Source organism: Glandiceps talaboti, chromosome 23 (assembly GCF_964340395.1).
Source record: "Glandiceps talaboti chromosome 23, keGlaTala1.1, whole genome shotgun sequence".
In the NCBI taxonomy this organism is placed as follows: Eukaryota; Metazoa; Hemichordata; class Enteropneusta; family Spengelidae; genus Glandiceps; species Glandiceps talaboti.
Genome location: NC_135571.1, coordinates 2,649,504 through 2,665,050, shown reverse-complemented (window position 1 = coordinate 2,665,050; position 15,547 = coordinate 2,649,504). Strand labels below are relative to the sequence as shown.

The window sequence follows — 15,547 nt, the reverse complement described above, 5'->3', positions numbered from 1 at the left end:
GAATGTATCCGAATCCTCTAGACCTGTATAAAGATTTTATTTTTATTATCTTTTAAATTGTGTATTTTTTATATTGATTTACGTGAATGAATGATTGGAAATGCCTGGCATATATTGACACTATAACTGTTATTGGCAGTAACAGCTACACATACATTTCATCCTGATTGAAAACATTCCATTTAACAAAATTGATGTACTGATGTTTGTGTACTAACCAGAGGTCACTCACGGTTAGTTGTTCGCAGTGACTACATTTTCCTGTCATGGTTATTTCGGTAGAGGTTATTAAAACACACACCCCGAGGACTCACTACAAGACATTGTTGAACTTGAGCCTATTGCCGCCGTCACTTTCACAGCCAGACATTGTTATGACAAGGATAATAATGTATACCACCCAAAGGCAAGGCCGTGGAATATCATAAAACCAGTCTGTGTATTAAGGAACATATCTTGTCCTCCCAAGAACATGTGAAATTTCAATAGTGAAATTTACTACTTGTCCAATATCAAATTTCACTTAATTGAGGCCATGTTATGTTCACAATTGTCAGGGTTGAATAATCAATTTGAAGTCTGGTGTTCCTTGAACCATTGACTAACATAATCCTTTGAAATGAAATAACTGTACGGTCTTAGAATCATCCAAAATACATACATACATACATACATACATACATACATACATACATACATACATACATACATACATACATACATACATACGTACACACGTACGTACATACATACATACATACATACATACATACATACATATATACATACACACATGCATACATACATACATACATACATACATACATACACACATACATACATACATACATTCAGTACACTTTGAAACAAGTATATTCACATTATACAAAGTTTGTGAGTAGTTTTCGCCCTGTTAAAAGAGCTCATTAAGCCAGTAAATCAACGTGAAATTCGCTTACAGAACTAAGACGATCTAAATTCACTAATATATATATTCATTTATAGTTATATGCAAATGCCATTTTCTTGCAACTAGGGGTATGATGTTTGCAACAATTTTCTTGAAGCAAAATGTGAGCTTAATCACTCTAAGGAATTCTTTTAAAGGCCCCAGCAAATACAAAATTTGATTTATTTGATGTTGTTTTCAGAATTTCGTATGCCGAGCAAATATATAATTCTTAAAACTAATCTCATCTGAAGATTACAATTACCCTCTAGATTTAATAGAGCATTAGTTAAAACAAACACTTAAAATGTGCTATCACCACTTAAAAGTTGGAATCTTCCGGTTTTACTCTTGATTATACAATGTACTAATGCTTGTGTAATTTACTTAAAATCTAATGTACAAACACACTCTAGATAATAAACAAACAAATTAAATCACCAATTCCAGCCATTGATAGGTAAACGATCCCCTCATAGGGATGAATGTACGTTAGTGGTGTATATGCACCCTGTAAGGTATTCTCTGCATTAATAATAAAATAACATCTTTCAAAATGATAATCAAAAAAATAATAAAAAATTTTTTAACATGATATATTATCATATTAATATTTGCATTGGAACTTCGTCTAAAACCTACAGGGTGTAGATGAATATTTCTTGTATTAATTAATTAGAGAAACATTCTTCGAGAAATTACTGTCACTTAATGCAATCTGGAAACACTTCACACTTAATGCTATCCACACATGTTTCACGTCGTTAAATTACTAAGTGTTATTTGTATCAGAGGCTAAAAACAGAAAGTCTAAATCGAGGTTTTGTTTTTATAACTCATTAAGCGGGAATTTAATCTCCATTTAGATAAAGCTGTCTGTCTGTCTGTCTGTCTGTCCGTCGGTGTATGTATGTATGTATGTATGTATGTATGTATGTATGTATATATATGTATGTGTGTGTGTCTGTCTGTCTGTCTGTCTGTATGTATGTATGTAAATTTGTGTATCTAATCCTGTCTCACTTCAACTCTCTTATACAATATTTGATGTTAAAAAAGAAGGATTGTAATTCTCGACCTAGTCATGGTAAGAATTAAAATATACTACTCCCAAGAAGTTGTCACATTTTCTATTTTAAGGACTTTATGGCACATGTATTGCTTCCTGTGTAGAATTGAGGAAGTCTGAATTACCAACGGAAATGTTCAGCAATAGTACGTCTTAACGTATGACCTAATTCATGACCACACTTACAGAAATCACTAAATCGTCGAAAATGGATTTGATAATAGTATTAGTCTCTGTTAGACTCTGAAATAGAATTAATTTGAGGGGGTTAGGGATTTGCTTTGGTTTTAAACTAGATTTCGTGACTAGTTTAAAATTAGAGGTGTGTATTCCTGACATATTTCCATTTGTACAGTATGATGTCTGAATACATAAGTATTTCATCTAAGCAATTTCACTTGCGTCACGTTACAAGATTATGAATAAGCGATGGTCGGTAGTAAGAACTTAACAGCAGTTTTATACCTTCGACAGGTAGGCACATTTGCATAAACAACCGTGACCTCTGATCGAACTCAGTATTTCCTCATTTGTTCACATACGATTCATAGTTTTCAATCATTTAAAACCCTAAAAAAAATTCGAAATGTTGTTTAGATGAAAACAAACATTATGCGTTTTTCAAACAGCACCTGGATTATACCAAAAAAAGAGAGAAGATTTTGTACGGTGTAGTTTCCAATAACCTATCTTGCCAATTCAATTTATTTGATGCTTGATTTTAGAAGATCTCACCTTTCCGTTTCATTGTACAGTGCAAGAACATTTTTTTAAAAATACGTTGCTATGACTACATATACTAAAATTGATTATACGTACCACCAGAAAAGTACCCTTACGTGCGTATATATTCTACTCACGATAACTGAAGTTAAAATGAGTTCATTTATATTTCCCCTTTCCTTTCCCATTTCTTCGTCTTTAGTATCCGCTTCCTGCTCATTTTCCATCATTTTAGATCTTCGTTAAATTACAGTCTATCAAGTACTCTTAAAGTTTAGATTTCGTCATCCATTAGGCCAAATAAAAGTGTTTCAGATAACCCGACCGACTCTATTTTAAGCCCCCAACCCAGGCCTAAACATTTATTTTTACATGCAAAAGAGGTTAAATGTTAAAAAGTTACTTCTAACTCCGTTAACACCTTCATGCCTTTGATCACCCTTTTGAAAAATCTAATTCCAGAGACTATAGCAGCATCTTCTGCATAACTTGTTGTCTACTTAACTTATAATTGTCTTCATTTACTTCTTTTACACTCCATCACACTCTCAAGGAAATATTGAGACCGGCGAGTATCTTATCTTGGAGTTGATTTTTTTTCAAATTTAAAATAAAGTAAAATATTTTTAAAATTTTATATTAAAACCTACCTACCTGCCATATTTTCTGAAGTCATGTTATCGGTAACATTTTTTTTATTTAGCCTTAACGCCATGTTGCATTTTAGTCAAGATATATTATACAATAATACTACTGAGTTACTCAATTGCACTTTTTAAAAAGAAAACTCTGGAACACGTGAAACAATTAATATTTTTGTTCTTATCATGGTCACCATATTTCTTGGCGTGGAAAATAAAGCATTGCCTTTATGCCTTCTCATATTCTATAGACCATCAGACAGACTTCAAATTACTTCAAATTCTTTCTCAGGTACCACTATGATACGGTAGCTGACCATTGCATTCTCTTGTATTACACATATCGCCTGCTGTTTTTTACTCGTCGCTAAATCCGGCAATTAGCGTATTCCGACTAATCATCCGGCAAATGCCAGTCAGACAGGGAAAGCTCAGATAGCAACAACAACAAAAACAACTCGGAGATATCATGACCAAGCCGTTTTCCTAAAATAACACATTTACGACTGATTTTGCTGTTTTGTATTCTCTTTTCCTAAAAAAGAAACATTGTTCAATTTCAAATCGTGGTCTGGAATTTCCTATTTCGGCTGCCATTTGACAACACACAGAATCTTCGGTATCTCTCACAAAATGTAATTCTCCTCTGGAATTAATATCACTGGAACATGACTTTATTGATATTTGATACTCATATCAAATTATCATTCGTCTGACCTTTGATCTCTATGCGTCATTTTGACACGTGCTGACTTCTGTGTATTATCAGGTCATTCATTTTACATCGACACATGTTGATATGAAACACTCAAAATCTGTCCAAGTATAAAGCTACTGTCTGTTACAAAGCAATTTCACGAAAGGCAAAAGACAAGACAGACACACACAATAAGGCGAGAGAGAAAGAGATTGAAAGACACATACATACATACATACATACATACATACATACATACATACATACATACATACATACAGACAGACAGCATTATGAAGTCACAATGTGTCATTCATTGCAACAACGTCCCACAAAGCTTAAAATATTCGCAATCTTGTTGGAAATGTCCATAATTGTTGAGTAGAAGCGATGACATGAAACTCATCAATACCAAAGTGATCCAGACTGTAATTTTGATAAACCAATTTCACTGCACTGTTGTCCAAAAAATAATAAGGCCAAACAAATAAATAGTACATATGCATGTTCAAAGATATTGTAAATACATTACATATAGTATGCTAAACGTGGTTTAACATTAGCATTATCATCGCCTATATATATAGCTTCAACAACAGTCTTGCTGCCCCCTCGCCCCCTCCCCATACCCCCCCAATATTGCGACAGAAGTATACCACCCTAATTCAAAACATCTACCCATATAAAATCCCAAAAAAGGCATATTGTTAGAATTTCTAGTTACAAACATGAGGTTAATAACCTTTTCTGATGATGTGAAGGTATTTCAAAAGCATGAGCACGTTTCTCATGCTATCGACCCATGATTAGGGCATTTCGGGTGAAAGGTCATCAAATGTTTAGAGGATTTATTGCTCAAAATCAAAAAGTGAACTATCTGGGTGACACCACTCGGGGCCTTACTATACGCTTAAATGCATGGCCTATCGCGTGTAGAAAGGGGCAATGTACGGAGTGCAATACATTTTTGTCTTATCTGACGATAGTTAGTTACGTCAAACGTAGCATTGTTTTTTTAGCCTCTTTATTTTGCTAATGACACCAATCTTGTATTCAAGCATTCCTATTCTGCATTTCACCATTAATAAATATATACATTCGATTATTTTCAAATTCAGATTTTTCAAGTATATTATTGTCTCTTCAGATTCATTGGTTATCGAAGAAATATATTATAGAATATAATATTTCAGTGACAAAAAAAAGAGTTAGATACTTTGGTGAGTAGAATAAACTAGACAAGTTTTAAAGTCATTGAAGGTAACCCTCAAACGCGTCCAGTTTTACACTACATCCTTTTACGGTCTGAATACCTTAAATCCCATTTGTGCATATCTGGTTGATTCGAAATTTATACTGCTAGAAATTTAAAGTGGATAGGGTGCATATATCTTCTCGTAAATTCTAACACTGATCCACTTACGGTATCTATAATATATTACCGTACAGTTGAACTGTGCCATCTTCAGCAGTACGTACAATATGAAGACCGGCAGGTCTAAAATTCCTATTCAATTGCAATCAGAGAAGAAGACAAATAAACAACTCTTCACATGGCAGCAATCAAACATCATTTGGACGAGTTGGTACGAGGCAACAGTACAATCTGTTCGTCTACTGATAAACGAGAAGCATTCCCAGCTGTTAATTGGTACGAATTAAGTCGTCTGAACGTCAGGTGGGACTCGTTTTAACGCCAGGAGACAAGAGTTGCTATTTTCACGAGTTCAAATTATGACACTTGCTGCACTTGATGACATTTATAGGGCGGTAACATGAGACAGTTATAGCAACGTATGATAGCAACCTGTATTTTGGAAACTATGTGAGATTTTAACGCTCCTGGATCTATTTTTGAATTAATGTTATTTTAACCTCAGCGCTAGCATACATATGACAACAAAATCACATTTCATTGCCTAAAGGAAAACATAAGTCAAAATAAAATGTGAATCCTAAATTATTATATTCAAAAAAATGTTACATTCTAAAAAGAGGATATTTTAAAACACCAATATGAAATTGCATGGACGTATCCCGCTGAGGGTTTGTAGTTTATAGCAATCGGTCTGACCATACATGTGTTAGTGAGATCTCACTAATGAATCTATGATGAAACATATTTATCAAGACAATGTAGAGAAAGTAGTGAGGCTGTGAGAAAGTCTAGCCGAAGAGCAAACTTATGAAAATAACCGTTTCGAAAAACGATTTTTGTAAAAAAAAATGTCATGCACAATATGTTTGCTTTGTATTAAAAAGGCAATGTGTTCAACAGATGCCTGCACTCGTAGTATTCCTGGCAGTGCGGACAGCCTGTTAACATCACGATCTGTTATTTAGCAAAGCACAGATCGTGATGTAAACAGGCAAAAGTTTTAGGGGATTAAGTCAGAATGTATCTAACCTAGTAACTTTAAGGTAGCGGATGATTTAATTAGCAAAAACAGACGAGTTGAAATTAGTTCATAGTTTTACAAGACAACCAACATCAATATAATACTACATGTATTTTCACAAGATGGGTTAATAGTTCACTACACTCATTTGAGTGACAGGCGTACAATGGTGTACATTTTTACAACGTGTAAATCACCCTGACTACACTTAAATGTTGAGAGGGCTTGTTTTACAAGAGATGCATCATTGATGACATGTTATTTTTCTGTTACAAAATACAGATACGTGTATAATTATTGCAATGTAAATAAGATGTGTGAACAGACACGAATTTATCATAAAATACATTCGTACTAGTTTCAAATCCTACCGATGAGCAATCTTGTTTGTAGTTTTAGATTTCCACTACGTGACAGCTAAAACTATTCTTAACAATTATAATAACACAGCTGACATATTCTGATGATATCGTGTAACGCGCAATAAATAAATGAACACTGACAGACTACCGACGTAGATGACAACACAAGTAAGCCACTGTGCAGTATTACCCTGTGGTGGTGATGGTGGTGATGGTGATGATGGTGGTTGTGGTTGTGATGGTGATGATGATGGTGGTGGTGGTGGTGGTGATGATGATGATGATGATGATGATGATGATGATGATGAAGGTGGTGGTGGTGGTGGTGGTGGTGGTGATGATGATAATGATTGTGGAGGTGGTGGTGATGTTGATGATGATGATGATGATGATGATGGTGGTGGTGGTGGTGATGATGATGATGATGATGATGATGATGATGATGATGATGGTAGTGGTGGTGATGATGATGATGATGATGATGATGATGATGATGATGATGATGATGATGATTGTAGTGGTGGTGATGATGATGATGATGATGATGATGATGATGATGATGATGATGGTAGTGGTGGTGGTAGTGATGATTATGATTGTGATGATGAAGCTAAATATGGTTTTTAATTAAATTAAGTTTTCCTTTCAGATTCAATGATATGAAACAAATCTTATTTTATAGAATCTCTGAAGACAAAAAATTCAATATTTTCGATTCTATGAAACTAACAACGTTCTTTTTTTATTTAAGACTCTAAGAAGATAAGAAATCTGTTTTATTTTAGATTTCATTATGCCATTTTTTAAAATTCTATGAATTGAAAGAAATGTTATTGTATAGCTTCAATGAAACTAAAATGTGTACGTAATTAGAAATGTTTATTGATCTGGTCAAATGTCTCGATCTGAAAGGATAGGGAACTTGCAAAACGGCCATGTTGAATATTGCATCATGGGAAATATGATAATAGATACTAATGAACTGGTATCGTAAACAATACTGTAACATTGTTTGCAACCACAATATAATTCATAGTCACCCTGACCATTGTGGGAAATTTATTATATCGATAGCTCCAGATTAGGTATTACGATACCACAGATAATCCCATAGTCCTTTGCGTCAGAGCATGCTCAGTCTTGATTACAAGTTCCCTATTGAAGCATACGTCCTTTACCACTTTATACGTTGATTGTTACTGTCACGATGGCAAGAATTTGTAAATGAGGAAATGGATAAATAAGCGTGAAGTGTTTCCACCTTTACAGGAAATGTAATTAATGGCTTCAGCTATGTTTGGGTAATTGAATCACAAAGCTCTTATTTGCCTCCGGTCAAAGTAATGTAAATAACTAATAGTAATAGCAGAGATGTTTGTTTAGTGATACCGTATCTTTCTGAGTGATTGTTGGTCGTGTTTCAAGGTTTGATATCTTGATTTTAAAAAACCAAAACAACTTAAGTAACATAAGGGAAAAGAAGAATTCGCCTCGGGACGAATACGTTTGAAAATCGATTTAGCTTGAATTAATCAAAACGTCATGTAAAGTGTCCTTTTTTGGAGTAAATGAGTATAAAACGGCATACATCTTCGACTTGTTTTTCACGCTAGGGAACTTTTATCAAGAAATTTGACTCGAGTTCAATTATTGCTGGTCCGTTTGAAATAATATACAGAATTTCATATGGCGGGAACTATTAATCTATTACAGCGAAAATCGCGTGACCTGAAACGAAACGTCGTCTGCTGACTTTACGAAAATCTTACCAACATTGCTACAATGCATAGTCTGGCTTAAGAAAACTTTTGCTAAATTGCTACATTTTTATCGTCTTGTTCATCAAATCTCTATAGTAAGGCCTAAAAATATTGTTTGGTTCCGGTTATTCGACCCCACCTAGTTTTTCACTGCCAACCCTAAACCTTTTTACGTATTAGAGAAAAACCTAATAAAACCGCGTGAAGTTTCGCAAGAAATATTGGATGCGAAAACTGACATCAACTCAAAAAGATAATATAAAACTGTTCTAATCTGCAATAGCTGTACATCTGATGAGAGGAAACCCATAACACAGATATCATATGTAAAACAACAGAAACCTTAAAGGCCTGTACGAGACACTCATACATGAACAAAAATATATTCTAAAATTTAGCGTAATGGATACCACACTGTTGTATTTATATGCGTAAGATTTCTGTTTATCGAGACGATAAAATGTAGCACTTTTGATAAGAGTTGTGTTGCGCCAGACAAAAACTGTTACACTTTCGATAAGATTGTTCGTTCGTGTATAGTCAGGTCGATTGTAGGCTTGTAGACTTGTCACTCAAAAGAGTGCAATGAACTCTCAACCCATCTGGTTAAAATAATATATTTATGCTGATTATGTAAGTAAGTGTGGTCAGAGCCTCCCCAGAAAGATCACAGCCTACCTTAGTAAATGTTAACTCGTCTGTTTTCGCTTGTTAACGACTAAGTTTAATACCAGGTTATTCTGATTTAACCCTCACTAAAAAACTTGCTTGTTTGCATCACGATCTGTGTTTTGCTATATAAAAGATGGCGATGTAAGCAGGCTGGCGAACACTGCTAGGGTTATTCTGAGTGTAGGCATCCGTTGTAAAAGAGTCCCTTTCTCAAATAGAAAGCAAACATTTTGTTCATGACACTTTAACGAAAAAGCACTGTTAAACCTAATAAAACAAATGGTGTGGTGCCGATTGTGTTCAATTTTAGAATATATGGAGTAGATAGATTTTTTTTTATATATATATATGCGTGTCTAGTTCGGGTAGCTATGTTTTCTGTTGTGTTCCATATGGTCTCTGTGTTATTGATTTCTTCCCATCAGATGCACAGCCATTACAAATTGGAAGAACAGTTTTATATCGTCTTTGTTAAGTTGATGTCACTATCCACATCCATTATATCTGGCGAGACTTCACAATTTTCGTGATATTATTATTTGTTCTCGAATATGTAAAAAGAGGTTTAGGATGAAAAACAAGGTGGAGTCGGGTAACCGGAACCAAACAATGTTTCTTTTCGGCCTTAGCAGGATGATGGCTGTGCCAGAGACTGTTTAGTTTGGGGTTGCGTGATGTTAATTGTATACCAGAGAAATAATGATATATTATGATTAGTATTGTCTGACCACCAGTAACAAACAGTAATATAGATTTATATCAACCTTATTTTATTCTGTATTAAAAAAGTATTCCTGTACCATTGTACAATTTAATAAAAGCCAAATTGATTGAACATTTTATTTCATATGACTATCTTTGTTTAATAGAGAGAACCAAAAACTATTCTCTGATTTTTTAGACATTGTACGTGCTAATCAAAGGTTTTTAACCATATGTAAGACATTAATAGGTGGAAATGTTGATTCCATCGGGAGTGCTGATTTATTTATTTGAATTAATCTACTATGTTGTGTGTACAGGTGCGTCATGCACATTTGCCAACAACTGATTCAATACTGTTCAGGGTGTACAATATTACGAGCAAGTCATTTTATTTAACAAAATAGTTTTTTAAAATGACGAGTTATAACTGATGCAGTTTTCAATATTTTCAGTTCTAGCACAACTAGTACTTCTCCATGTGACAAAATATTAAACAAAAGAGAAACGTTCGGGAATGGTGTGTCCCTTTAAAGCTCGTCTGCGTACCACGTGCTTGAAAATTGATAAAAAAATAAGGTCCTTAAATATTACTTTCATTAGGTTGTGAACAGATGAATGTAATTTTGATTATGTCATTGTTACTCAGTTGTAATCATTATGCAACTTTAATTGGAAGCATACACAGTTTGAACTGACATTGGGGTGGATCGCTGGGCTTGGGTTAAAGGTCAACATATCAGAACGTTCAGTGTACGTGCGTGCGCTGATACTATCTAACCCAAATGTCTAGCTTTCTCGGTAGTTGACTCACTAATACTACGTACTATACGATGGAGTCACGTCTGGTCATGTTCTACATGATTGTGCAACTTAGGACGATTGACGGTTGTATCCGACTGCGTGGGATAAAAATGTTTGCACTGCGGAAATCAGCTATTTTGTTCATTTCATTGACCATAATTCACCCTTGCTCCTTTGGAACATTTAGATTGCAAATAACCTTTAACATGTTTTTTCTGACCCCGCACTTTTGCCGCCCAGACGACAGGAGAAATTTTTCATTTTTCGTAATTTTTAAATGTGTCACTAATTTTAGACAATATTTAAACAAATACTAATTGTATTGAACTTTTGCCAACTTGGAGTTAAAATTCATAAAAATGACGATTCCATGAAATGTCTTCTTTTTTTGACACGCCAAAAACTAATCTAACAATGATTGTAAAATTAAACTAGAACAGATAAATTTAAAGGTAAAAAAAGGTGAGCGACGTGATTTGATTTTGAATGTTTTCTGTGTGTTGAAAAAAAGTCATGTCTGACAAAAATCACCACCTTTTTATTAAAGTCACGAGGCCTGAAGCTTTTGACATTAAGAGGAAATGTTGAACTTAATATATTCGATTGCTTATCATTTCGTCTTCTGTCAAAAAATAAATTTGAAAGTAGCCAAGAAATTACACATTGTTTGCTTTTGACGATAATCGTAAAAAAAATAACGATTTTGTAAATTTAAAATGTACAAGATCGTGAAACGGTGATATTGCCAATCTGCCTGTGTTTTAACTTGCACTGTTAGGGAATTTTCGAAATAGTTTCCAGAGAAATGGTTGCTCTTTCGGAATCAGATAAATAAGAATGCGCCTTGGAAATAAAATAATATTTTTTTTTTTTCATTTTCAGAACTCCAATTCATTCTCAGTTAAAATCAAGAACAAATAAGGTAACTATTATCATAATTAAGTCATTTTAGAATCCGATACTGTAGAGTCGCCGAATACAGGGTTAACTCCATGGGAAAATGAAAGATTGTCGACTTCCTTGTAAACAAGATGGTGAAATGTTCGTTCAGTATTTCAACAGATCAGAAGGAAGCGTTAACTTTGCAAAGTTTGATGAAATATTTAGAACGTTTACTTTCAAAGAAATTCGTCCCCGGGGCAAATTCGACCTTATACTTTAGAATGGAAAACAACGAATAGTGCATTGCAAACATCATTTGAGTTTTCGACATATTCAGATTTCAGAGTCGTCCTCAATAATACAAAACATGACTAAAATCCATCAATATAACCCACAATTTACCGTTGTCTCCCTGCCCTGTCATTTAAATGAATAATTGCCCTTGGTAATGAGATCCCAAAACACATTGTTATCTTTTCTGACAGGGGGAAATTAAAACACATAAATACACCAAATCAAATATAACATACAGATGGGAACGATATTTTGACAATCTGATGATATCAACCGTTATTTATCACTTCTACAATTTATATCTCACAGTCTTTGATTGTTACTCTCTTCCTGAGATTTGAATCTGTTGGAAATATGATGAATGTTCGACACACTTTGTGTTTCTTGATATATTTTCTCTGAGTGTACTTTTATTGAGGTCTATGATAACATATATAATGCTAATGTTAGTTAATGGCATGGTATATGTTTCAGTGAATATTTGGAACGTAACATGTCAAGTTAAAATGTTGTCGTTACACATCGATCAGTTATAGACTGAAATCTGATCTTCTATCCATGGTGCATAGAAGAGTTATTCTGCCTGCTGCGCATACCAAACCTTAGTGGTACGGATATTTATACATGGTAGGGGAAGATTGATGTTTTGTGGTGATGAGTTGTTATTCACAATTCTGCATAAGGGATCAATGTAGATTAACCTCACCAGCAACAAGCTCTTATCAGATGAAAATTTCCGATTTGCTTTAACATTTAGTCAAATCTTGAGTAAACTTTAAACAAGGAATTGCAAATATACTACGTATATTGAATTTGCTGCATTTATGTGGACGATTTGCCTTATATTGAGTATGCTGCAAAAAACCTGCTGCGTGGTGTGACCTATTTCTAAACTCGTAAATTCCTCGCTAATCTTCTCTCATCACATTTTCAAACCTTTTTTGCCAAACGTCGACAATATTTTAGACAAAGATTATCGAAATTACCCTTAGCTGCGAAGACACGCCAGAATTAAGACGAATTTTATTTTACATAGTTTTTCATACAAAATAAATTTCGACCCCAGACAGTCATGCTTGTCGAGTCACGTGCCATGTACGATTTACGACCATAACCTTTCGTTTGAAATTCACACGCGGATGTTTGAAAATTGAGAATTCGATAGAAGGATGTCCCATGTTCTCATTTATTGTATGTCATTGCTAATGAATCTCGGATCCAGTAGGACGCCATACTCGTATATCGGTCATTGCCAATAAATCCGAAATTCAATCGGACTCCACATTTGCATACGTACGATCATTACCAACAAAGTCAGATGGGTACACCACATGGCATGATAAGTCATTCGTCAACAGATACCAATCTTTATTGTTTTAGGTCAACCAGGCGATCTATATTCGCGTCACATTCTCATGCTCGTCATTAAATAAAATACCAAAACCCAAAGCTATTACTTTGATTAAAAACTCTCCTTCTCTCCTTCGGACAGCATAATCAAAAACTTGTCCATCCATATCTCATTTTCCCAATACCAGTGGAATTGTTCAACCGTTCCAAAATATCATTATTCTCATCGCATTTATTTCAATCGCCTCTTTGAATAATCACAAATGATAAGGGTATGTGGAACTCGATTGGAGTGGTTGTATGTATGAAAGTGCAATATGAATTGAACTATTGTGTAGGTGTCTAGTACACTCTTGTAATACTTTGACGACCAGCACTATATGATCGCGTGACAACCAGAGAATCCTACATATTTGACAATTGATGGTTGCTCTTTACGTAGTTCCCTAGTAATACCCAGTTGTGATTCCGATTGGAAGGAATCAGTTTATTCGGCGTAAGACGAGTAGTAGTTTCCGTTACTCGTTTTAACGAAAGGATGTCATAAAGTTATAGTATACGCTTAGACATGTGTTCACATATCAACACACCTACACATACATACATGTAGGCTACATTACAAACCTACATTGCAAAATTGGCAGGTATACCTAAACTCGTGTATTATACATATGTACGTTTATAAGCTGACAGGCAGGCAGACAGACTGAATGACTAATACATACACATACACACACACATACATACATACATACATACATACATACATACATACATATATACATACATACATACATACATAGACAGATAGACAGACAGACAGACAGCCTGGCAGACAGACAAATAAATACATAAATAAATAAATAAATCAATACAGTAACACATACATACATACATACATACATACATACATACATACATACATATACACACACGCGTGTAAGCTAACACACATATAACATATATAGACCACTATAGAAATATCTACATACCTTTAAATCTGTACTCTAACACAACAAATATAACAACGGAGAGTATTAAAGTCCGCACTGGTGATATCATGTTGAATAAACGATATAAAAATCACCTCTCTACATCAACTCGTTTATCACGAAATCTGTGGCAAAGTCATGAGCACCAAATTACTTAATAATAGAACCTATGTATTTGCACAAGACGTAACTTCGCTCCGAGGCGATCGTTGCTTTCATTCATATCACATGATATGTGCGGCACATGCGCACTGCACTTTTTTAAGTAAAAGCTTTTACCCTGTTAGCACAGGAAACGAACGTAATATTTCAGGCTAGTGGAGCAGTTGAAGTAAATTGCAATATGATTGTAATTTCGTCGTCCGGTTGTACTTAAACCACTTTTTAGGAAAATCTGAAATCTTGACCGTTAATGCATTAGATTGACGATAATAGACCCCTATGACAAAATCTGGTGTGCCCTCGAAGCACAGTTGATAGCTAGTCGTATAAAATGTTACCGAAACACGATAACAGCAACGATGTGTGGTATCAATAACAGTCGTGTTAGGGGCAAGATCAATAGTTCAATGTAGGATAAAAAAAATAAATGTTTTTAGTTTGGGTTTGAACCATTTTACTTCTCATCCTACAGTAACGATTTTACTTTTAATGAAATCTGCTGATACAAACAAATGCAAATATTTCATTAAAAAACTGCCAAATTGAGAAACGGGAGAATTTTCGCCATACTAAATGCTTGGCACTAAAATGCATTAAAATGTCAATAAAATAGCTATATTTTCCTCACTACACATGGCTGTATATTCATAACACTACAAACAACTACATACTAATTTGAAATTGATCGTGCAGTTCGAATAATTATCGATTTGGGCCAATTGAGCTAGAAAAGAGTGGGGTGGGGAGGAGGGCTGGGGTCAAACTAAAATAATTTAGTTTTATTTTCCTACATTGAACTATTGATCTCGCCCCTTAATGACGTTAAGCAGTTGAAGGGTGAAACATCGACTGACAGGGTGACCGTATCGAGAGGTATTATATCAAATTTCGTAATGCGGGGTGTAGCAAAGATGATGTGTCTCGATACCTCTCGTTGCGTTCAGTCGATTGTTTTTAGACCCCGAAGAAGACCGCTAGTGTTGGGTCGAAATGTTGGTCAATAACGATATAAACTTAGACTGAATGACAGAATGACCTGTTTATCTTAATCTGATGACCTTTCATCATTTTCTTTTCAAATCATTCGTA

The 15,547-nt window shown here is 34.5% G+C and overlaps 1 protein-coding gene across 1 annotated transcript in view; it reads right to left on the bottom strand.

Moving 5' to 3' along the window:
* Positions 1 to 14,366, bottom strand: part of LOC144453144 (neuronal acetylcholine receptor subunit alpha-6-like) — a 30,459-nt gene extending 16,093 nt beyond the window's left edge. Inside the window, exon 1 of the mRNA XM_078144423.1 lies at positions 14,297 to 14,366. Coding sequence (XP_078000549.1) covers positions 14,297 to 14,366 — 70 coding nt within the window. The remainder of the gene's footprint in view (positions 1 to 14,296) is intronic.
* Between the last annotated feature and the right edge of the window lie 1,181 nt (positions 14,367 to 15,547).